Source organism: Muscardinus avellanarius (genome assembly GCF_963383645.1).
Source record: "Muscardinus avellanarius genome assembly, chromosome: 14".
In the NCBI taxonomy this organism is placed as follows: domain Eukaryota; kingdom Metazoa; phylum Chordata; class Mammalia; order Rodentia; family Gliridae; genus Muscardinus; species Muscardinus avellanarius.
The window spans coordinates 36,448,248-36,474,723 of record NC_137800.1 but is presented as its reverse complement, the minus strand read 5'-3'; the positions used below and the strand labels follow the sequence as shown (position 1 = coordinate 36,474,723).

The 26,476-nt window shown below is 39.3% G+C and overlaps 1 protein-coding gene across 4 annotated transcripts in view; it reads left to right on the top strand.

Annotated features, from left to right (window-relative positions):
- Window positions 1-8,110: 8,110 nt before the first annotated feature.
- Window positions 8,111-26,476, top strand: part of PDLIM3 (PDZ and LIM domain 3) — a gene marked incomplete at its 5' end in the record, with an annotated part of 35,988 nt that continues 17,622 nt past the window's right edge. For 3 of the 4 annotated variants that reach the window (XM_080710132.1, XM_080710130.1, XM_080710131.1), the window contains 3 exons: window positions 8,111-8,203; window positions 18,711-18,862; window positions 21,115-21,199. In XM_080710132.1, the coding sequence (XP_080566258.1) occupies window positions 8,111-8,203; window positions 18,711-18,862; window positions 21,115-21,199 (330 nt within the window). The remainder of the gene's footprint in view (window positions 8,204-18,710; window positions 18,863-21,114; window positions 21,200-26,476) is intronic. The other variant, XM_080710133.1, reaches the window with a different exon arrangement.

Below are 26,476 nucleotides of genomic sequence, written 5' to 3'. Positions count from 1 at the left end.
GATTACTCTAAAGTGATGGTTAAAAACAAGAGAATGTATATCAAGAGAGAATCTAAGGCCAATTAACCCTAGCAAGCAAAATGCCATTCAGTGGAAGACGAGGCATTTCTGATTTCTCTGAAACGTGTTTAGGCAGGAATTTCAAGGCTCCTGACAACAGCATTAACAGGCCGCACTGAGTAGGATCAAGTCCAACTTTCAGACAAGTCCTTCTCCACAGTGTTTTGTGACCCTACCTTAGTCTCTGGGAAGAATGAAACTTTGTTTTGAATAAAGCGGTTGGCTTTTCATGAGTTAAACCATTGTACTAACCAAGAGAACTGTTAGAAGAGCTTTAGGGTCGATGAACCTTAGCAAATACAGATTCTTAAGAAGCAACATGGAGAAGTCAAAGAATCGGAACATGGTAGAAAGCCATATTAGGTTTGGATCCAGCTCTGCCACTTGCCAAGAATCCCTTATCTTCTCACAGTTTCTGTATCCTAGGAAGTAACATCTATTTTGCAGAAATGTTTTAGAATTGAAAGCAATCGACACGCTAAATGCTCAGCACACTGCCTGACACTTTATAGTAGCTCTTTGGATCAAGATCACTTTCACAGAAGCAGAAACAGATTAGTCCACAAAGGAAGATGCATCGTCCCTCACCAGCCAGAGGCGAGAAGCAACATGTCTTCATTCCACTTGAAATCGAACCAGAAGACAAATCCAGTAGAGATTGAAGAGCCCCAGCTAAGCTGCTTATGCAGGAAAAAATGTGTTAAAAATCTCACCTAATCTGACCACTACACACACATGCATGCATGCACACAGGGGTGCCCTCTTTCTTCCCAACTCTGTGACTAGCAAAAGCATGAGTAGCAAAATAGCAGCCACAACAGTAAGCAGATCTGGTGCCCAGAAGAGGTCCCTATCTGCTGCTCACACCACAATGCTCCGTTCATGTTTCCCGGCATACTAATGAGTCCCTTGATTGTTATTAGTTAATTCAGAACAAACAGTGGGAAAACTCAGTGACATTTCAGAGGGGAATACCAAATGAACTTGAGCTGAACCATCACATCGTCCCAAGGAGTGTGACGACATGGGAATGAAACAATATAGACTCCTGCCAGCACTGAGGGCAGACACAAAGCATGGAATTCAGTGTGGCTGATTCCCCAGAAGAGATTTCACAAGGGCCCAAATCCTCCAAAGCATGAAAAGCACATGGGCTCTAACCAAGGAGGAAGTCAGACACAATGCTCGGAAGGGCTGGGAGCGCTGGCTGCATGCCCAGGCCCTTGGATACGTTGGTTTGCACGGCCAGACCAGTAAGTACATGCATATACAGCCACGGCAGGGTGAAGGGGGGAAGGAGGACAATGCTGTGAACAATGGGGATACAGCAACTATCAAGGAAGGTGCTTTTTGGTAGGAATATTGTTGAAAGGACAATTGAAAAGGACAAATCGACTTCCCAGCCAAAAAGAAAAGAAAAGAAACTCAGAAACAAAACCATTTCCACCTAATTACTGACCATCAACTTTGTCCATCATCAGGATGGCAGTGGTGATAGATTCCAAAGAAATACAACCCCTTCCCTGAAATATGGACTAATATCTAAATGGAAATACAAAATTATCATTCTGGAAAAGTCATCCTTGTATGAAGTAGGAAGGATAGGAGAAGAATTCTATAAAGAAGGAACAGCACAGGGCATAGTATAAGAATTTATAATCCTATGCATTAATTTGAATTATTGTTTCTTAATGTGTGGTCCACAGACCACCCACAATGGATTTTGGCCCCAGCAACTGATTTCAAATCTCTCTAGTGTGGAACCCAGAAATTTGCATTTCTAATAAGCATCTAAGCTCTTTAATGCACATAAAAATTGAGCTGGCTGAGGGAAAGTGAAACCTACACAAATACAAACTCTTCCCTTAAAATAGGAGGAAAGATGGTACTTATCAAAAAAAATTAAAGTCACCACACTATAAAGATACATTCATATTCATACATGTTTATAGCAACACTGTCCACAATGGCCTGCTTATGACACTAGCCTAAGTGTCCATCAACAGGTGAAGAAAGAAAGAAAATGGATACACAATGGAGTTTTACTCAGCCATAAATAGAAACAAAATTATATCATTTTCAGGAAAATGGATGGAACTGGTAAGCATCATGTTATGTGAAATAAGCTGAACTCAGAAAGTCAAGATTCCTATGGTTTTTATCATATGTAGAAGCTAGAGAGAGAGAAAAGGAAATAAAAAGGCAGCTCATGAAAACAAAAAGGTAGAGGAAAACTTCAGGGAGAGGGAGGAAGGGAGAGCAAGGGGACATCCTAGGGAATTAAACTGACCAAATTACATTATGTGCATGTATAAATTGGCAGCAATGAAACCCACTATTGTACATAGTTATTATGTACAATAATAAAATTTTAAATAAAAATTTTAATGAAATAAAGTGTTTATATCTCTGTTCATAAAAATGATAGGAAGAAAGAAAAGGAGGGGAAAGGAAAGGAAAGGAAAGGAAAGGAAAGGAAGAAATTTGTTTAAATGCTGTATAAAAAACAACTTTGGAAAATCAGTCAGTGATCACACACTAGTCTCTATAGTGGCTGCTATGGGATGCGGAGACAAAGTCTGAACAGCATCCATGCACATGTCAGAGGATGAACACCCTCCGAGCCCTGCATCAGCAGAGATTTGCTCTACTCTAGATACAGTGAATACTAATGTAGGCTCCTGACCCAAACAGTGACACGATTTCAACCTGGCAAGTATTCTGTGAGGAGGATACAATGGAGAATTTGGTCAGGGAATCCTTTTCAGAACACTGGACCCCATGAAGAGATGGAAGTCCCTGAAGGTCTAAAATAGGCAGGTAGAATGTAAAATGAACTAGAAAAGTAGGCCATCTATTACTGTACTGCTAATACCTTTCAATTTATGGGAACTCCGACCATTCTCAAAAGAGAAGAGCAGGTCTGTCTACCTGCTCACTTCTTAGGTCAACCCCCAAGCTTGCCATTCACATACCAGGAAGAGGACCCCCTCTCCAGGCACCGAAACTACTAACACCTTGGTCTTGGATCTCTCTCAGGTTCCAGAAGTGTAAAAAATAAGTCTTTTGCTCAAGCCATCCAATGTATGGTATTGTGTCATGGCAATCTGATTGGACTAAGACAACTGCAAAGAGAAATCTGCACTCATGTCTGGTGCCTGGTCCAGTTACCAATAGCAGTTTCAGCCTGGGCTTCCCCACAGCATGGCGCCTCAGAGATTTTACATGGCAATCTGGGATTTCAAGTGTGAGTGCTATAGTCCAGTTAGCCCCATTATCTTTTCTGACTTAGCCTTGAAAGTGGCACAGAATCACCTTCACCTCATTTCATTAGTAACATAAGAGTTGCACTTCTGTGCAAGTTCAGAGGGAGAGGACATACCCTCTACCTCTTGAAATGAGAAATGTCAACAAATTTGAAAGCACTTTTTAAAAAATCTTCTAACATCTATAACCCACAGGTTCTACTATAACTTCAAAATGTTTATCTCAAGCCCAGATCTCTAGATGTATATAACCAATTGTAATAATAATAGCAAGTAATTCTAGGTACTTAGCCTGTGCCAGACACAATTCTAAGTATCTGTTTTTTTTGTTTTTTGGGTTTTTTTGTGTGTGTGTGGTACTGGGGGTAGAAACCAGAGGCTTTTTACCTCTGGGCTATACTCCCAGACCTATTTTGATATTTTTATTTTATATATTTTTATATTTTATTTGGAAACAGGGTCTCACTAAGTTGCTGAGAGCCTCACTAAGTAGCTGAGGCTGGCTTTGAACCTGTGCGATCCTCCTGTCTCAGCCTCCAAAGCGTGAGGATTACAAGCGTGCGCCACCATGCCCAGCTCTAAGTATCTGATACAGGTTAACTTGTAAAAATTTCACAATAAGCCAGGTGTGGTGGCATACACTTGGAATTCCAGTACTTGGGAGGCTGAGACAGGAGGATCCAGGTTCACAGCCAGCCTCAGCTATTTCGTGAGGCCCTCTGCAACTTAGTGAGAACCTGTTTCAATATAAAAAGAATTAGAAAATAGGGCTGGAGGTGTAGCTCAAATGTAAAATGCCCCTGGGTTCAATCCCCAGCACCACTAAATAAATAAATAAATAAATAAATAAATAAATAAATAAACTTCACAATAACTCTAGTAGGTAGATTAATAAAGTTATTATCATTTTAAATATTTTTAAATTATTTTAATAGATACCTAATAATCATAATGCATATTTATAGGGCGGAGTGTGATGTTTTAATACCTGTAAAATGTATAATGATCAAATCAGGGTAATTAACACATCTGTCATCTCAAACATTTATCATTTCTTTTTGTTGGGAATATTCAAAATTTTTTCATCTAGCTATTTTCCAATATGCCATAAATTGTTATTAATTGTATTCATCTTTACTGTTCCATAGAACACTAGGATATATTCCCCTATTTTTGTGCACATTCACCAACATCTATCTTCCACACCTTCCCAACATCTGGGAAGCACTAGTCTCTTCTGTAGTCCTATGATACCAACCTATTTAGTTTCCACATATAAGTTAGAACATGTCATGATTTTCTTTCTGTGCCTATCATCACCATCTTAACCTATGTTGTTTAACATACATTAAGATCACCCAGAAAGTACAGTGAAGCTCTATGATCCAGGCAGTCTGGCTCCAAATCTTAAGTTTTTTAACCAGGGTCCTGTCTGGCACAGATATTCTACAGACATTTCAAAATCAGTATAACCAAAACAGTGCTTTAATCCATTCTCTGATTAAAACAAAAAAAAACTCACTGTACTTCTTACACATTTGCTCTTTGTTAATAATTCCACCACTCATGTAAAGCTCAACAGAGAAGTCTGAAAGTTAGCTAAGTCTCCTAACCTCTCTCTAATCCCTGATGAGAGAGTTGTCTTCAGATTGTATCAACAAATCTCTTAATAATTCCCATATCTGCCCACTCTTAACATTTCCATTGCCCTAGTTAACTTTTTTCCTGAGGCTGCATGAAGTTCTCATTGGACTCCCTATTGTCTCGTGTAATTGTGATTCATCTTCCCAACTCCAAGAATGGTGCTTGTAAATGCAAATTTGATTATTACACCTGTCGCTTAGCACTCTTCAAAGGCTCCTGACAGAATAAACTCAAAATGTTAGTGTGCCATACGAATCCCTCTGACATGCCCCTCACTACCTCTCTACCCACTTTTCACTTCTATCCACACCAAATTACTTGCTTCCTCCTAACTTGCCATCTGTTTCTTACCTCGCTATACACACCCAGTGCAGTGTTTCTACCTTAGGTTCCAGCTACCTGACAGATTCTTTCTGACCTTTGGAGATCCAGCTCTAACATCCCTACCTCCCAGAGTTTCCCTTGACACTTTTCCCAAAGAGAGTCATATCACCCTTTTCTGTCACTTTATGAAACACTGCCCCACTGTTTCCTTCAAAAAGGGAAAAAGAAAAGGGGAATAAATGAAAGTATCATGCATAAAGTGCTTCTTCTTAGAACAATCCCCACATCAAGAGCAGGGATCTCCAAGAGGAACTGAGCTTGGTCCAGCACTTCTGCCCCAGCGTTCTCCCTCACAGCTCTTCTCCGTTCTACCTTGACAGTCACCTTTGCACACTTTTCTCTTGATCTCAGTGAACACCGAATGTAAGAAAATTTCCATGCTCTCTGGAAAGCCTTAAGAACTCATCAAGTATTATATTGATGTTGTGTAGATGTTGCCTAATAAAACCAAAGAAAAAAATATCATAACAACCAACTAGCTGTATAAGCCAGCCCATGAAGTAAGGTATACTAAATTGATTATGACAGCGCCGGGCGTGGTGGCGCACGCTTGTAATCCCCGCGCTTGGGAGGCGGAGACAGGAGGATCGCGCAGGTTCGAAGCCAGCCGCGTGCGCTGGCTTAGGAGACCCTGTTTCTAAATAAAAATATAAAATAGGTCTGGGAGTGTAGCCCGGAGGTAGAAGGGCTTCCAGGAACCCCAGTACCACCAAAAAAAAAAAAAAAAACACATAAATTGATTATGACAATTACTCAGAATAAATTGGCTTTTTCCCCTCCCTGGACTGGCGTGTGTGTGTGTGTGTGTGTGTGTGTGTGTGTGTGTGTGTGTCTGTGTGTGTGTCTGTGTTTTGGGTAGGGGGGCATACATGTAGATACAGCCAGTGGCAGACAGAGGAAATGTATTCTGCAATCATGTGGCCAACCCACATAGGTAAAATCAACAAGAATATTATTCTTATCTCCCTAATAATCCAACACAGGCAGGGTGCTGGAAAGTGTTTGGAACTAAACAAATATCCATGCCCTGACACTTTGACAAATCTACCACTTTGGGCAAAGGGTTGGCCAACCTGGTCTTGCGATTTACACTTTCCCAAACTGGCCTGCTTTGCTTACAGCTTCCTGAATCATCAGTCTTAAAACTGCACCCAAACAGACTACTCTTTTTTTTTTTCTTCTTTTTGCAGTACTAGGGATGAAACCCAGGGGCATTCTTCCCCTGAGCTACACCCCCAGCCCTATTTCATTATTTTTTATTTTGAAACAGGATACCACTGAGTTGCAGAGGGCCTCACTAAGTAACTAAATCTGGTCGAGAACCTGTAATCCTCCTGTCTCAGCCTCCCAAGTACTGGGGTTACAAGGGTGCACCACCACACCCTGCTCAGACTACTCTTTTGAAAGTATGCTCTTCCCTCCTGAACTGACATGGCCCTATCATTTTGGGCATTCAGTCCAAGATACTCATTCTTGAGTTTTTAAAGCCTTTCGTATTTCTCTTCCCTCATCCTTCCCCCTCTCCAAGTGACTCAGCTTCCACAAAATTATTTCCTTACTTGAGGGGAAAATGAGCCTAATAATAGCAGTCTCCTGGGCCATGCAGGTGAACTACCATCACATGTGTGAACATCACTGTAGCAGCTGGGACCTCTCCACAAAGGTGCTCATGGAACACATGTCCCCTCCCTCTGCCTCTGCAGTTTCACCAGTTTGGGGTCCTCCTGGTCTCTCTTACTCACTGTCCTGGGAGCCCTCACTCTGGTCTTAGTGTCTACACAGGGCTGCCCCAACTCCTAGGGTATTTACTTTCACCTCTCATCGTCAAAAACAGATGTCCAGGGACTGCATTTGAGGGTGGTGACAAAACCCCTACTCGGAATAATTTACATTTTAGGTATATTGATTAGTCATTCATATGTACTTCTGGTTCATTAGGTTGAATAAATGTTTGGCTAACATTTTCACTTTTAGACTCCTTCCTTTTGAAGAAGTAAAGTTTGAATATACTGGTTAAAAACATGTTAATGGATATTACAGATAAACATTAGTATGCATTAATGCATACATATCTTTTTAATTGTAGAAACACTTCATATGTGTGGAGCACTTATGCTGTGCCAAGCACTATATATACAGAGGTAACTCGTTTAATCCTCACAATAATTAAAAAAAATAAGTACAATTATCGCCCCTATTTTACAGCTGAGGAAGCTAATGCTTTAGAACTTGGCCAAAGTCACAGAGCTAACAAGGAAATATTAACACGCTCAAGACTAGTACATAACTACTCGCATTGCGTGGAGGCTGCATTTTGACTGCTTTTAACTTCCAGTCAAGTGCTCTGCTGAGCTCCAAGTAGATGATAAGCAGGAAGACAGGTGTTACTTCAAGCGGATGATGGAAGCTGTAACCCAAAGCTCCTCCAGCCAGCGCCGCCCTCCCCGCAGGAGTCCCGGCGGCTGCACCCAGCCAGCTTGCTGCGCTTCGGTGAACTCCCGCGGGTCAGGCGCTCTGACTTCCAAAGTTGGAGCTCTCCTTGGTGGGAGGGGGTGGGGAGGAGGGGAGACCAGTGACGTCACTCCGGAGCAGGGATAAAGCTCCCTGGCCCCACTCTCTGCCAGGACTCTGCCCCCGAGAGAGCAGAGTGGATTGTTTGGCTCCTGGACACTTGTAGGGTGCAGAGCCCCCTCTCCGCGCCCCACTCCCAGGCAGCCAACGCGCCTCTGTCCAGGAAGGTCTCGCCAAGTGGCACCATGCCCCAGAACGTGGTCCTCCCGGGCCCCGCGCCCTGGGGCTTCAGGCTTTCGGGGGGCATAGACTTCAACCAGCCTTTGATCATCACCAGGGTAGGTGTTTTCCTTTCTTGCTTTAGAAGGATGAGTCGGGGACTGTGTCCCTGGAGGCGCAGCGGGTGTCCCAGAGTGAAGAGTGGCCGGGGAACCAGCGCGGGGAAGTGGACAGGACGGTGCACTAGTGGGTCTTGGGCTTCTGGCTACGAGGTCTGGGGGCAGCAACTTGACTAGTTGAGATTTGGAGAATGCAGAACAGGTTAGAGATTTGATAGCTCAAAAGCCCTCTGCATCCTCCTGGTCCCTCGGAGGAGAGGTCAATGGACAGCGCGATTTCTCTGGGCTCAGAGCAGGCGCGGCTGCGAGGACTGGGGTACCTTCTTGCTCTCTGCACCTCCCTTCCGTAACAAACAGATGGTGTTCAGGGGCAGAAGAGATCAATAGCCGACACATATCGCGGCTATTTTTTTGGAAACGAAAACGCATCAGAGTTTTTCTTATCTGGATGAAAACTTCAGCAGGGCGCTGTTCCCAGGGCACAACCTGGGTTGGCCAAGAGGGAACCACTCCTATCAGCCCAGGCAAGGAAAAAATTACTAATATGTACTCCTGGGTTTCCAGGCATTTTGAATAAATATTTTCCAAAGCAGAGAACTTGGCCTAGGAATCATCACCTATAACTCAAACTACAAAAGAAACTTGTCAGATTCCGTTTACCTGGTGGGAATTAAACACTCAGACTAATAACTCAGAAAATAATACTTTAATATCAGAGCCAAACTTTCCTTTACTTTATGTACTTTAGATATGTCTGATTAGGAAAAAAGAGAAAGTAAAAATGAAACCTCAGGGTTTTGCCCCTGTTAGTAAATTTCTAGAATTAATTCAATGCACTATTTGGTTGGCTTGTTTTTTTTTTTTTTTTTTTTGGGGGGGGTACGTTATTTTTCTAATACAAGTATTTCTCTTAATGGAAAACAATTATTTCAGTTACCACATATAAAGCTACATTTAATCCTAATTTAAAGGCATAAACTTTCAGAATATTATGCTTTTACTTTCCAAATGTTATACCTTTTTTCTTAGTGCGTATACTGCATTTTATAGATGTCTACTCTATGATCTGATTACTCACAGATTTTGAACAAGGTTATACCTTTTAAATTCTGTTCTATTTATATATGTCCATGAGATTTGAGAACAAAAGCCCTTTTTTAAAATGATTCAAAGCATGTATCACACAAATGCATATAATGGATCATTTCAAGGTTGGTTTACATTTTTCAAAAACATATAAACACATCTGACATGTGTTTTTATATGAGACATAAAAACCTAACATACTCCCAAAAATGTCCCTAAGTAAGAAAGCAGAAAATGCTTCTGTGATCTGAGCCAAGCAATTCCTTTTATAGATTTACCAAAGAAAACACTTTCCATTATCTCTACTAGGAAATATTTTTAATTTATGGAGTATAGTTTTCATGTGTTTATATTAAATAAAATAAGCTTTTTAATTCTAACAAGTAATATGTCTTATTTATATTAAATCATTAAAAATAATTTTGTCACAAAATCCTTTAAGGAATTTATAAAATAAATATTTTGGTATTACTATGTAATATTCCAGTACAATCATATGTCTGAAATTAAAATTATTGACATTATAAGCAATGTTTATTTTGAAACAATACTTACACCTGCAGTTGGACTATAGGAGCTATACTGATAAGTGTATTTGATATGACAATTATTATTCATAAAACCAATTCTATCTTGAATTTCTAACTCATATCTAATTTGATTATTAAATAACAGTGCATAACTAGATATGATTTTTTCACTTTATTATGCCTTTTCAGTTGTCGTAACTCTAGGAGAGCAGGTGAAAATAGAACTGTTTTGTATCTCAAGTGTCCCTAAAACCATGTATATCATAAATTCTCAATGAATGAATGAATGTCTATTCACATGAACTTTTATGCCTTAGGGAAAACCTACTAAAAAATGCTTCCACTTAAGGGAGGTGTGGAGAAGGAAACAGACCAAGTAATGTTGTGTGTATATATGAATGTATCACTTTGAATCTATCATATACAATTACCATGTACTAACAAAAATATTTTTAAAGAATATTTCCACCAGGTGTGGTGGTGCATGCCAGTAATTCCATGCTTAGGCGGCTGAGACAGGAGGATTGCCTGGTAAAGACTAGCCTCCGCAACCTACCAAGACCCTGTTTCAAAAAAAGGGCTGGAGATATAACTTGTTTTTCTTTCTTTCTTTTTTTTTTTTTTTTTTTGCGGGTCTGGGATTGGAACCCAGGGGCATTCAACCTCCGAGCTACACCCCCTGCCCTACTTTTTATTCTTTATTTTGAAACCGGGTCTCACTGAGTTGCAGAGGGCCTCACTAAGTAGCTGAGGCTGTTCGCGAACCGCAATCCTCCGGTGTCAGCCTCCCAAATGCTAGGATTACAAGCGTGCGCCACCACGCCCGGCTGGAGATATAACTTGAAGATAGAATCATCTGGGTTCATTTCCCAGTACTGTCACCACTAAAATAAAATATCACTGAAATTATAATAGTGAAAATCATCTGGAAAAAAAAGATTAAAAATATGACAAAAATCAGCCTTGTTTTTATTCGATTTTATACTTCAATATTTTAAAGTAGAAAAATTTGTAAATGTGTTCATATAGTCTTGCTTGCCATGCATTCTTCTAAGCCCTTTATATTTTCTGACTTAAGTCTCATAACAACCCTAATAGCCTAGTGACAGAGGTAGTAGTAAGAGCTCCTTGTGCAGATGAGAATGAGACTCTGAGATTCACTTAACTGTCAGTCATCTTAAGCAGTGGGACAGGACTTGGCGCATGGTCAACCTGCCTCCCAAGCTGCATTTTGAAATCCACACATGTGAAAAATCCCACTTACCATTCAGATATTTCTTTTGTGTGTGTCTGTGTGTTTGATTGTTTGTTTGTTTGTTTTGTGGTACTGGAGATGAAGCCCAGGGGCATTCTACTTCTGAGCTATACCCCTAACTCTATTTCTTATTCTTTATTTTAAAACAGGGTCTCACTGAGTTGCAAAGGGCCTCACTAAGTAGCTGAGGCTGTCTGTGAACTGCGATCCTCCTGTTTCAGCCTCCCAAATGCTGGGATTACAAGCATGGGCCACCACACCGGCTCCAGTCAGATATTTCTTTTTTCTTTTTTTTTTTTTTTTTGGTGGTACTGGGGTTCCTGGAAGCCCTTCTACCTCCGGGCTACACTCCCAGACCTATTTTTACATTTTTATTTGGAAACAGGGTCTCCTAAGCCAGCGCGCGCAGCTAGCTTCGAACCTGCGCCATCCTCCTGTCTCTGCCTCCCAAGCGCGGGGATTCCAAGCGTGCGCCACCACGCCCGGCCCTCCAGTCAGATATTTCTAAATAGGTTTTTGTGTGTGTGTGTGTGCCATTCCATGAGTCACAGGTCTTATCAGTTTTATATCTTCAAAATCAACTGCTTTCCAGCTTTTCAACTACTGCCTTTATTAAAGTTCCCCTAACTTGATACCTAGACATTTATCTCCCCTTTCCAACCCACCTTGCATCTTCTTAGCAGCCATTTTGAAAAATATAGGGTTGGTCCTGTCTCTCCCATTCTTTAAAGTTCTTCAAAGGCATCACTAGCTTGTAGAGAATAAAATTTGTGATCCTCATTATGGCGTTCATGGCTTTCACCATTTATCCCAAGTTGACTTTCCAACTTTATGTCTTCTCTGTCCCCCCATCTCTTTCTCTCTCTCTCTCCCCCTCTGTCTCTCTCTCCCCCTCTGTCTCTCTCTCTCCCCCTTTATCTCTCTCCCCCCCTCTGTCTCTCTCTCCCCCTCTGTCTCTCTCTCCCACTCTGTCTCTCTCTCTCCCCCTCTGTCTCTCTCTCCCCCTCTGTCTCTCTCTCTCCCCCTTTATCTCTCTCTCCCCCTCTGTCTCTCTCTCCCCCTCTGTCTCTCTCTCCCACTCTGTCTCTCTCTCTCCCCCCTCTATCTCTCTCTCTCCATATCTAGACAGTGGTGTCATCACTCTGTGCTGCTTAAGATTTCCCTAGCTGTCTTTGCATGTGATATATATCCCAATTATTTTCCCCATCCCCCTACTGTCCCTTATGTGTTTGGAAACCCATTCAAATACTGCACGCACTGTGCAGTGGGGCGTGTTCATAATCCCAGTACTCATGAGGGTGAAACGGGAGGAATGCAGGTTCAAGAATAGCCTCAACGAACTCAGTGAGACCTCATTTCAAAATAAAAAGTAAAAAGGGCTGAGGGTATAACTCGGAAGTAGAATTCCCCGGACTCAATTCCCAATACCAAAAGCAAAACAAAACAAATACTGTTACCCAGTCTGCCTTCTAGTAATAATCATTTTATCTGCTTGATTGCCAAAGCTTTGGGCCTACCTCCTCCCCTTATTATCATGCTTTGTACCACAGATGTTTGAGTACATCTACGTCTTACTAGGTTGCCTGATCCCTGAGCACAGGAACTTTCTACTTTGGGGACAACTCAATGCCTACCACAGTCTCTAGTACATCATCTATATTGAAGAATAAATAATACATGTGCAGTATGAATAACTGACTAAATTGCTCATTTTTACTTAACTTTGTCATAAATAGGTATAGATTGGTGTTCCTAAAAAAATATTCCACAGTAAAGATAATTGGGAATCATTTTGTAAGTTACTTGTCTCTTTTAGATAAGTTCTTAAAAAGACAAAAAATAGAATACCATGTCTACTTAGTGTCACAAAAGTTCAATAAATGAGATACATTTGGTCAAGTTAAATCAGTTTTTGTTCTCCTGTAGCTACACCCTCTGTCCTGCTTCACAGTTTATAGAAGCAGAATACGGAGGATCCCTTACTAATAATGGTACTATTTTACAATGATGTGGAAGTAACACAAATTGGGTACAAGCCACACCTGGAATTATAAATTTTAATCTTTCCCTGGGTTAGCAATATGAGGTATGCTACTCTGTGTTGATGCTGGGCACATCTTCCAGCCAGCCATGCGATCACAAGAGTTAATACTCTTTGCTCCATCCAGAGTGTCCTGTGTTGTTATAAACTATGACGTCAGCAGGTTAGATACACTAAGTGTATTTTCAACTTTGGATTTTTTTCAACTTCATAAAGTACAGAAACATTTATACTGCAAGGTTCCTAGATAATAGAGCTCCAGCCAGAGTTTGTGGGAGAGTAACGAGTGTCACTCTCTCCAGGAATTGAAATTGCAATTCACAAAAGTAAGAAAAAAGGTCACTTTCTCATAACCATTCACAAACTAATTATCTAGTGGTGTGAATCTTTGTATCATTAACACACACACCATAAGGTAAGTCAAAACCAAACACCAGCAGTTTCTAGGTGATATATTTGCTATGCTTTGTGCAAGATAGAACTTAAGTTTTGAATGTTCAGTTTAAGGAAAGGAGTGCTTAATTCAAATACCATATATAATTTTTTCTAAATATATCACAGAATAATGGTTAAAGTTCACATCTCTAAGTGAGCTTTTTATTTTCTTTCAAGAAGACTCTAAGGAGTCTCTAAGATTTTTTAATCATCTAGAACAGGAATCTACTCTCACAGACAAGTTAGACAGTTGCTTTCACAAAATGCCTATGTGGAATACACTACAAGTTTCTATTATATGTGTGACATAAAATAACTACATACATCTGGTCCCAGTATGTCTCTTTTTTTTATTCAATTCCTCTCCCTTTGCCCCTTTACTCCTCCATCCTTTCTATTTGTAGCACACCAAAGATGAAGATTCTTGTAACTGGTAATGCTCTATGGATTTGGATGCCAATGTAGAAAGTGTTAGTGTATTCCTAATCTTTGTGGGCTTTAACATAGAAAAATATACTTCTTTAGTAAAAATATAAACTTTTTAAAAGGAGTGTTGATGTTTAAATTCAGTCCTTTTCCAGTCTAAAACAAATGTATTTAGGAAGGTTGACGTGAATAAAAACCTATATAATTTTGTGCTAGCAAAATGATGTCTATATGAGAGCAGTGGCTTATATGTACATAACATTCACACATCCCATAAATATCTACTAGGTGCAGAATGGCTTGTGTGTGAAGGGCATGTTGGGTACAGTTATGATTTGGATGGATTTCTACCCCCTGAGAAACTCATATCAGTAGAAGACAAGAGACATGCACACAGGCTACCATGATACAACCTGTCTAGGATTTTACAAGAAAATGATGATCAAAGAGATAGGGAAGGCAGGAGTGGTGATTGCCTGCAGGAAAGGCGCTGCAGGGTAGTGTACGAGCCTGAGCTACAAAATGTGACAGACCCAGGTAGGAATTTTGAATTTTCACTTAATGTATGACAAGTTCCTTATGCTTTCTGAGCATTGTTCTTCTTTTATCTAAAAACAGAGGAACCTGGGTGTTTTTTTTTTTAAGATTATCTTAAGAATTAGGTGAGATGAAAGTTCTCAGTAGTAACAAGATAATAGTTCTCAGCCCTGGCTGCACATTAAGAGTCACCGAGATAACTTTTGAAAATATTCATGCCCAGGTGCATGCAGACATCGTGATATAACTGACAGGAAGTGTGGCTCTAGAAACACCTATTGCATTCAGGTGCTAGAGGTCATTAGATGCCAGAGAAAGCCTGTGAAGTTTATTGGGTGGGGAATGGAGAATGATGAAATAGTGGGGTTTCTAGAGATTTTGGACCCTTTACCCAATTGCAGCCCTTTAGTATATACTTGTGTTACTCCATTACTTCAATCATTTTTGTATTTTTTTCTGGAAGATAATGTTTCACTATGCTGCCCAACCTGGTCCTGAATTCCTGAGCTCAAGCAATTCTCCTACCTCAGCCTCCCAAGTAGCTGGAACTACAGGCGTGTACCACCACACCTGGCTCCATTTTTGTTCATAACATCAGTATCATATTAGAGGCATATCTTGGACTTCCTTTGTATCTTCTATAGCAAATAATATGTTATACATGTTTTGTGTTTTAAATTAGTTTCTTCCCCAAACAGGCCCAAGTAATAGGTTAATATGAATAATAGAAATCATCTGAGGCATCTGTTAACACAAATTCCCTGGCTCCACTCCTAGTGATTCTGGTTCCTGATTCCAGACATCTGGAGGAGAGTGGAATCTTTATAGTCAACAAGAACTCTAGGTGATTCTTGTAATCAGACAACTTTGAAGACATGGTGTTGAATGATTGATTGCTGTACCACATCTAGTTATCTCTCTAGTATTTTCAATATTTAAACCCTAATGAGTCTGAATAACAAATAATTTATTTAAAAACTATGCTTCATTTTTAGCTTTCTTCTCCCAATCTGGGAAAACAGTAATAATAAACTGTGAGAAATAACATAAAATAAAAATATGATAATACAAGATAATATCATAATATAATAAGAGTAAAAGCGATTTGGGGAAATAATAGATTTTTATGTTTAAATAAATTATTTAACTTAGTGAAACCAAGCCAATTTAGTAATCATTTTCCGATCATCAGTTTGGATGAACTTGACAACCAGTAAGAGGTAAAGGCACCATATTTCTCCTTCTTTCTCACCTCTCTCTATATATATTTTACTTTCTATACCACCTCCGAAGTGACTCAAAGATAGCAATTACCAGATTGACTACAAAGTTAGAAATGGATGCTGGCCATCACTATCAACCACCTTTCCTAGTTGGCTTTTAAGACCCCAGGTGTCATGTCTATATAGCTGCTCTCATCTCCCAGGAGGTAACAGGCCACTTAGAAACTCCTCCTTCTCAGAAAGAGAGTCTTCTTTTCTTAGAGAGTTGTTGAAACAGAGTCAAAGGTATGAGAACAAGCTTTGTAAATGTAAAATTTTGTATAAATATGAAATGGTATTGTTTAGTATTAATACTGTTAGTAAATTTTAGTAATATTCAATATTTAAGAAAATCAACTTAAATATTTAATATCTATTCAGTATGTAGATTGAACACATATATATATTACTTAGATTTTTAATATCTAAGTTTTGGTGCCTCTATTTAAAAAGTATAGAGACACATATACACACTATCCTATTTTCCATTCATCTTAACCAAAGCTAAAAAAACATGTTAAGCTTTTCAAAGTTAGGATTTAGTGTTATATAACTTAAATTCATTTAGGTGTACAAGAAAATTTAAGAGATTTTAAAAGCAAACAGATGAAGCCATGCTTTCTTGTGTTTTAACTCAGAGAAATTCATCTTAATCTTAGAAATTTAAAAGTAGAAGGTACTGGTTTTGACATACTATTTCAAAATAAAAGTTTAAAGTATTTTTATCACTACAAATCATGTTGGGGTTGGAAACTTGGTCTTCGAATAGTTATGAGTCTGAGAGAATTACTAAATAACAAAGAGCTATGAAATATGTTCTAAAAGCTAAAATGCCATAGCCGAGCGTGATGGCGCACGCTTGTAACCACAGCATTCGGGAGGCTGAGACCAGAGGATCGCGGTTCGGGGACAGCCTCAGCTACTTAGTGAGTTCCTCTACAACTCAGTGAGACGCGGTTTCAAAATAAAGAATAAAAAATAGGGCAGGAGGTGTAGCTCGGAGGTCGAATGCCCCTGGGTTCCATCCCCAGACCTGCAAAAAAAAAAAGAAAAGAAAGAAAAGAAAAAGCTAAAATGCCATATCCCCAGTCTTCACCCAGCTTCTATCAGATGTTCCTATTAAAAAAACATCATGATCACTACATGAAATAATCAAAGAATTAAAGTGAGTGTAATAAATATTTTAGTGATTAGCCCAAATATCTATAATACATGAGAATGTATTATTTTAGAAATCTTATTTATTTAGATGAACTCGAGTTTCCCTTAGAGCCACAATATTTAATATAATAGCTAGAATAAGCAAATAGAGAAAAATGAATTAATGGATAATTTTCAAGTAAAGCATTCAGAATAATCCAATTTATATGTAAAAAAAAGTTTGAGATTAAAGTCAAGTCTTATGTATAATTCTTCTCTAGCGGGAATGGCCAAGTATAACAATGTAGGTTGATGTCAATAACCATGATCTTCACATGTGAATGGACTAGTTCTTTTTGTTTTGTAACCTCTGATTTAAATGGCCTCTTCATCCAGTCTTAACTTATCATTTCTTAATTCTAAATGCTGGGCTATACAGTGTAAAGCATTAGAAATACAGGTGCTCCGCCGGGCCTGGTGGTGCAGCTTGTAATCCCTGCGCTTAGGAGGCAGAGACAGGAGGATCGCAAAGTTCGAAGCCAGCCACACTGGCTTAAGAGACCCTGTTTCCAAATAAAAATATTTAAAAAATAGGTCTGGGAATGTATTCCGGAAGCAGAAGGGTTTCCAGGAACCCCAGTACCACAAAAAAAAAAAAAAAAGAAAAGAAAGAAAAAAAAAGAAATACAGGTGCACCTAAACTTACTACAGGGCTACATTTCAATAGACCCATCATAAGTTGAAAATGTATTTAATACACCCAGCATACTGAACATCATATCTTACCAACACAGTACACTGAAGAGTATCCTCCAGATGGCACGGCTGACTGGGAGCTGTGGGCTCACTGCTACCATCCAGCATAAGGAGAGAGTATCCTACCACATATAGACAGCCCAAGAAAAGATCAAAATTCAAAATCCAAGTTATGGTTTCTACCTAAATGTGTATCTATTTTGCAATATGGTAAAGTTTTAAAAAAATCACAAGTTGAACCATCAAAATCCAGGAACTATTTGTACACATAATATGTGTATCCCTAAGAGATTCCCGTCTGGCTGGAAGACTAACAATACACAAGTAAATAAACAAACATAAAATTACCAGTGATTAGTCGGGTGTGGTAGCCCATGCTTGTAATCCCAGCATCTGGGAGGCTGAAACAGGAGGATTGCAGTTCTCCGCCAGCCTCGGCTACTTAGTGAGGCCCTTTGCAACTCAGTGAAACCCTGTTTCAAAATAAAGAATAAAAAATCGGGCTGGGAGTGTGCCTTGGAAATAGAATGCCCCTGGGTTCCATCCCTAGTACTGGAAAAAAAAAAATTACCAGTGATGTGTGCCATGTATGTATCACTTTGAACCTCACTATAATGTATAATTACAATGCACCAATAAAGGTATAAAAACTATTTACACATATTTTTAAGTTACCAATAATTTTCAGGAAGAAAATAAGCAGGGTTTATAAAGGTAAAGAATAGTGGGGCTTAGAGGAACTACTTCAAATGTACAGGGAAACCTCTCTGAAAATGCAGCATTTGAGGCCAGACCTAAAGGCTAGAGAGCAACCAGATGAATCGTAGAGGAAGCATTTCAGGCCGAAATAACAGTGCCTATAAAACCCTAAAGGGGGTACAATGTTGAGGAACTAAAAAGGAACTGGAAATTATTTTAACAGGTTTAAGATTTGGAGCTGAGACACTAAAAATCAGGCTATAATACAAATAGCAAGCACAAAACTCAAGACACTGCTGCAAGTGCGTTGGTTTTTAAATGGTGCTATGATTTCTTCTAGATTACTCCAGGAAGCAAGGCGGCAGCTGCCAACCTGTGTCCCGGAGATGTCATCCTGGCCATCGATGGCTTTGGTACAGAGTCCATGACTCATGCTGATGCACAGGACAGGATTAAAGCCGCAGCTCACCAGCTGTGTCTCAAGATTGACAGGTGCTCCTTAATTGATGGTGTTAAAATTCAATCTGTTTTTCAGAAGAACTTGAACCAGAACTATATATAAATGGTTTCACCCTCCTAGCAAGAAGGAGGGTCATAGGGCTTAGAAGTCTGGCTGGCTTTTCTTGTGAATTTGCCATTTCATTCTGCACTGAAGTCATTCAATCCAGTAGCAATTTTTTTTTTTTTTTTTTTTTTTTTTTTTTTTTTGCAGTACTGGGAATGGAACCCAGGGGCATTCTACTTCCAAACTACATCCCCAGCCCTATTTTTTTCTTGGTGGTACTGGGGATCCTGGAAGCCCTTCTACCTCCGAGCTACACTCCCAGACCTATTTTTACATTTTTATTTGGAAACAGGGTCTCCTAAACCAGCGCGCGCAGCTGGCTTCGAACCTGCGCGATCCTCCTGTCTCTGCCTCCCAAGCGCGGGGATTACAAGCGTGCGCCACCACGCATGGCCCCCAGCCCTATTTTTATTTTTATTCTTTATTTTGAAACAGGGTTTCACTGAGTTGCAAAGGGCCTCACTAAGTAGCTGAGGCTGTCTGCGAACCTCGATCCTCCTGTCTCAGCCTCCCAAATGCTGGGATTACAAGTGTGGGCCACCACACCCAGCTAGTAGCTCTTGACACAATATTTCAAAGAATTCTCTAGCATGTTAAAACAATAAAAGTGGCCATATAATTTTTTTTTCTTCCAATACTAATGTAGTCAATTGACTGTGGAAATAGTCACTGGTCATATGAACAGTTGACAGTAAGTAGGACTAGTTGTCCTGCTGCTCTCAATGTGGTCAAGAATGGAATGCAATGTGGAAATGCTTCTAAAAGAATCTCTTGGCTTGCCAAAATGTGATCATGTTAAAAGTGGTTGTTAGCTGGGCATGGTGGCGCACGCTTGTAATCCCCGCGCTTGGGAGGCAGAGACAGGATGATCACACAGTTTGAAGCCAGCCTCACTGGCTTAAGAGACCCTGTTTCCAAATAAAAATATATAAAAATAGGTCTGGGAGTGTAGCCTGGAGGTAGAAGGGTTTCCAGGAACCCCAGTACCAACAAAAAATAAAAAATAAGTGGTTGTTTATATATATTTAGCATATATATTTAGCATATATATTTAGCATATATAGCTATATATAGCATATATATAAACGTATATATATATATATATATGCCGTTGGCTTTTTTGTACAGAATTCAGCCAGAATATTATAAGATGTGAGAATGCATGTGCATGTGGTTGTGTTAGAAATGGAGATATTTCTGATGAAATAAAGAATGAAAGAAAGAAAGAAAGAAAGAAAGAAAGAAAGAAAGAAAAGAAATGTTCCATCACTTGTCATCAAAGTCCTGATCTGAAATGAAAATAATGATTGGTTATAGTGTTTGTTTATCCTGTTGCTGTTGTATTCACTATTGTCTCTGTTGGTACCAAAGAAGCAGTAAATTGGCCAATGTGCCAGCTTCAGGGGTAAAATAGATTCTTTTCCTATCTGTGTATAACCTGTGTTTCTGTCAAGCACATAGTCCCTTAGGAGCAATAGGGTCCCAGAGAGATTCGTGAGAGGCGTAGAACAACACACAGTTCCATGGTGCCAGTAGCAAATCCATCTGGCCAGTCCCTGTGTCTCCTGTAGAGGTCTGGGTAGGACAGGAGGGAAGAAGGGGAGACCTGGGGAGTTTGCCCCTGGTCTCTGTGCTGTGCTTCCAGAACCTCCTTCTCCCATACAGTTTCTCACACATACTGGACACTACTTTTTTCATGAAGCTGCACAGTGTACTCCAAACAGTCATGACTGGCTCTAGATTTCCCCAAAGACACTAAAATCATAAGTCTAATTTGAATGAAAAAAACAGAATAAGTAAAAAAAATATATTTCTTTTCCTTACAGTAGTGAGGATTGCAAGTATTTTCACAAAAGTAATAAGAAATTAAAGAATACTAGAGCCAGGTGTGCTGGTGCACGCTTGTAATTCTAGTACTTGGGAGGCTGAGACAGGAGGACTACAAGTTCACATCGGCCCCAGCTAATTAGTGAAGCCCTCCACAACTTAGTAAGATCTTTTTCAAAGTAAAGAATAAAAAATAGGGCTGGGGATGTAGCTCAGAGTTCAATCCCCAGTACTGCAAAAAAAAAAAATCCCCAGTACTGCAAAAGAAAGAAAGAAAGAAAGAAAGAAAGAAAGAAAGAAAGAAAGAAAGAAAGAAGAAAATTAAAGAATGCTAAAACTTTTTTATTTACAGGGCAGAAACTCGCTTATGGTCTCCACAGGTATCTGAAGATGGAAAAGCTCATCCTTTCAAAATCAACTTAGAGTCAGAACCACAGGTATGAATATTAGATTAAATGATATTTGCATTATAATTCCTTTTCATGAACAGGAATGCTACCAAGAGGAAAAGGTAGCAAATATAAAAATTGAACTGGGCATGTACTTGGGAGGCCAGTACTTAAAAAGCCGAGACAGGAGGATCACAGTCTCGAATCCAGCCTCCGCAACTTAGCAAGACCCTGTTTCAGAACAAAACAAAAGTTAAAGCACTGGGGTGTAGGTCAAAGGTAGAATGCCCCTGGGTTTAATTCACAGTACCAAAAATAAATAAATAAAAATTTAAAATTCCAAATTAAAAGCTGGAATAAGTCACGAAGCAATGTCTTGTCTTACACGTAGGCAAGCATCTTGTTAAAAGACATGTAAGTTCTGATCAGGGAAAAAATTTCTAAATCTACAGAGTCCACTTTTTAAATTTCCTATAATAAACTTCTGCAAAATGAGTATGAGGTCATCTCAGAAGTTTAAGTTATTTAAAACAAAGCAAAACAAAAGTAGGGCTTAACGCTTGAAACAGGTGTCTCTAATATAATAGTTATCGTGAACTTCAATCCTGCAAGATCACAATAGCACTCAGATCTCATTTAGCACCCTTCTTTAATTCTCAATCCCAGCATTCTATAATCAAATTTGCCTTACAAAAGAAGTTTTGCATTATGTTATCATGGAGATATTCTGTTCATGCAGCTGAATTACAAAGATAAAGAATTTTCCCTTGAGGTTACTCTATCTCATGAGCTAAATTAATCTAATAATCTGATTGATACTTATCTACTTTCAAAAAGTCCAAAAAAACTGAAATTAAATCAAACCTCAACTGTGACATACTAAAAAATTTAATTAAGAGCAGTATTTTAGAACCTCTACTCAGAGGCTCCCTCAGCTTATAGATATAGAGATATGAATTTAATATCCCTTTTAAATAAGTTTTCCTACAAACTGATTAGATATTCCTAGATATGAATTTAATATCCCTTTTAAAATAAGTTTTCCTACAAAACTGATTAGACCTCAGAGATAAGAATTTAATATCCCTTTTGAAACAAATTTTCCTGCAAAACTGATTAGATATTCCCAAGTGAGTAGTTTTTCTATATATCTTAGAGAAAATGAACTGAGAGTGTATTTTTAACCTATGCTTCAGAGGCGTCCCTCTTTCAGGGACAACTCCCCTATTTGCCCTTGTTCACATTCTTCACCTGTCTCCATAAGCTTATTTTCTTCTGGGTGAAATAAATATAGAATAACAAGTACAAGTATCTCACAGAGCTTCTCAAGTATTTAAATGAAATAATACAAAGAACTTGGCACATGGTATTGTTCATAGAGATACTCACATAAGTGGAAGATCTTGCTGCTAGTGAGGTGCCCTCTACTCCCAGGCTGTGATCAGGAAGCCTCCTGACCTTTCTTAAGGGACATGAGGCTTCCGATGTGACTGGGCTTCCTATCCGCATTGCTATTTATTCTGGTATAATGAAGGCTTATTTTCTCATTACTGTTATATTGTAGTAGAGGTTTCTTTCCTCATTAATATTACATGGAGCCACGTGTGGTGGCACATGCCTGTGATCCAGAACTTAGGAGGCTGAGACAGGAAGAGTGTAGGTTCATTGAGGCCAGCCTCAGCAACTTGGTGAGGCTGTCAGTGGCTTAGCAAGACTCTGTTTCAGAAGAGAAGATAAAATAGGGCTGGGAATGTAGCTCAGAGGTGGAATGCCCCTGAGTTCAATCCCCAATACCACATAAAACAATTACTTGGACCATTATCAATTATACTGGATCAAAGCTTTATTTGCTATAAACATATAGACCTTAACACCCAGGAGAAGGAATACCGTGCATCAGGGAATCCTTAGAGTTATAAAGTTCTTGTGCTAGCTTTTGACTGAAGATAAAGTAGAATCTGAGCCTTAAAAAATGGAGAGAAAGAGGGGAAAAGAGGTTGCAAGCAAAGGAGCAAGATATGGAATATTCATGAAGGCAGGGGCCATCTCTCTATCTCTTCACTCTGATTTTCCCAGTTATAGACCACAACAGACACTCAAGACATTAGTGACCAGTGAATGAAAGGAACTGGAGGGCCTAAAGATAAACTACATTTTCTAACACTGGCCAGGACCAGTCCTGAGAACCATTTCTCAGAACTGTTCTACCACCACCTCCAGCTGTCGCCTTGTAAAAGTGATAATGAAAGTTGAGTGGGGATGTTTAGGTCAGGTAAGACTTTTACTCTTTAGGGTAAGAGACCAAATGATAAAACAAGTGGGACAGGCAATACAGGTTGAGTATCCTTTATTCAAAATGCTTGAAGCTGGTGATGTTTTAGACCTCCAGGTTGTTTTTTGAAAATATATAGCTGGGCGTGGTGGTGCACATTTGTAATCCCCACGCTTGGGAGGCAGAGACAGGAGGATCGCGCAGGTTCGAAGCCAGCCATGCTGGCGTAAGAGACCCTGTTTCCAAAAATAAAATAGGTCTGGGAGTATAGCCCAGAGGTAGAAGGGCTTCCAGGAACCCAGTACCACCCAAAAAAAGAAAATATTTACACATGATGTATTTTGCAAATGGGACCCAAGCCTAAAAATGAAATGTATTTTTGTTATACATTTATTTGTACACATAGCCTGAAGATAATTTTATGCACTGTTTAGTGTGCCTGTATTTTGACTGCAACCAATTACATGAGGTCAGGAGTAGAATTTCCTACTTGTGACAGCAGCGCAAAAAAAAAAAAAAGAAAATCCATTTTGGAGCATTTTGAATTCCAGATTTTTGTCTAAGGGATGTTCAACTTGTAAAATACAAGTTGATGGTGGCTCACCCTGGCATGCTAGCTGGCTTGGTAAATCAACATTCTCTTTAGAACAAACTACTGGAAGAAGAAAAATACAGTTCTCAGGCAAAGCCATCACTCATAGATAATCCTCCCAACCTCATCAAGTCCTCACTTAGAGGCAGCACAAGAGAACAAAAATCTATCTGGTGCTTTTTTAAAAAGGAAATTTGGCTGGGTGTGGTGCCGCACACTTGCAATCCCAGCATTCGGGAGGCTGAGACAGGAGGATCGCGGTTTACAGACAGCTTCAGCTACTACTTAGTGAGGGCCTTTGCAACCCTGTTTCAAAAAAATAAAGAATAAAAAAATAGGGCCAGGGGTGTAGCTCAGAGGTACCAAAAAATGAAAAATAAAAATAAAATGAAATAAAAAAGGAAATTTGTGGCCCTTATGAATGCATTTATAATTACCAGAGATCTTGCTATCTCCAGGATAAGCTAGATGGACTTCTACATACCCTTGTTCATATACAGCACACATCCAAAATTGTACTGCACTCTTTTGCAAACTCTTTTTCCATTTGAAATTTCTCCTGATTTTTTAAACCCTATTTCATTTATATAAGAAGTAAGGTATGGAGCTAACTAGACAGATTTGATCAAAATTCAAATCCCCAATGTTTCATCATTGCCTTCCTACCCTGGCACATAGGTAATTCAGCAAGTATTTATTAAGCAAAAATGAGCTTAACCCATTTCAGTTTAAACCAGCTGAAAGCCTGTATTTTTGCTAGTGTGTCTCCAGAATTGGAGGCAAAACATAATTCCTGAGGTGGAACTCTAGAAAAGGCCTCCTTCGCAAATCTGTGAGCATTGATTTATGACTGTGATGTTAAGAACTGAGTTTTAAGGGAAAATCCCAATTTTATATAATCTGGCCTCTTGTCAATGCTGTATTAGTCCATTTGGCCTGCATTTGGAGTTTAGAAAATATGAATATTTATGATATGACAAATTGGGAAAAAGAAATTACATTAAAAAATAAAAAAGGTGATGATTAGGTAAAGGGCTAGAGGAGCCGGTCAGATGGGCCTTTAAAAATTCCATTAGTTTGAGTCATGACTAATTCTTACCGGCAACCTCTTCTTGAGGCCAGTGTTTAAAGGGCTCAGAGATAAGAACAACTTCAGTTCTTCTCTTAATGGGCCAAATGATTTCTACTCTTCATAAGACACGAGATTTCCACATGGCCAGTTCACATAACTCAGTACTTCAGCATAGATCTACCCTACACGAAATAGCTAAATATCAATGTATCCCCTCCTATCTGAAAATCCCATGATATAAACTAGGGGGAAAATGTGGTGATAAAGATCAAACAGTAAATTTAACTTCTGGACTGAGATGAGAGAAAAACTTATCTATAGTTATTTTTAAGTATTGCAAAAATATCTTTTTTTAATCATAATAAGAACTCTGCAAATAGAGCAATCTTCTGGGCAACAGAGGCACATCAGTTTGAGAAAGAAATGTGATCCTGCTTTAAAATGACCTCGTAGATGGATAGTGAAATGCCAGGGAGCGATATAGTATTTGAGTTAGTTTCCCAACCCAAGCCAAACTTTTATGTTAAGTATCGTAACTTTTGCTTTAGAATGGTTTTCATTTTTAAAAGTAATATCCATTCATTGGAAAATAAAATATTAGCCGGGCATGGTGTCACATGCTTGTAATCCCAGCATTTGGGAGGCTGAGATGGGAGGATTGCAAGGACAGCATCAGCTACTACTTAGTGAGGCCCTCTGCAATTCATTGAGACCCTGTTTCAAAATAAAGAATAAAAAATAGGGCCGGGGGTGTAGCTCGGAGGTAGAATGCCCCTGGGTTCCATCCCCAGTACTGCAAAAAAAAAAAAAAAAAAAAAAAGAAAGAAAGAAAGAAAACATTATATCCTATCTTCTAAACTCAGTCACAAATAATAAAAGATGAACATATTTCTGATTTTTTTTCTCTATGCAGAGGTTTAGGCTTAGAAGACCTTTTTCCTATACATTTATAGTAAAAATTGACATGATATTTTGTATTGTAATGGAGATTAAACCCAAGGGCATTCTACCTCTGAGGTATACATACCCCCAGACCTATTTTATTCTTTATTTTGAAACAGGGTCTCACTAAGTTGCAGAGAGACTCACAAGTGCTGAGGCTGGCTTCAAATCTGTGACCCTATCCTCTCAGCCTCCCAAGTACTGGAATTACAAGCATGTACCACTACGCCTGGCTTTAAATTTTTAATATCTAAATTTTTTTATTTTTCCATGCTATCACTAAACAGTTTTTTTAAATATATGTAAAATTTAAACTTGAAGCCAAGAGTGGTGGCACATGCTTGTAACCTATGTAACTTGGGAGGCTGAAATGGAAGGATCCCAGGTTCGGTTCACGACCAGCCTCCGCAACTTAGTGAGGCCCTCCACAGCTTAATGAGACTCTGT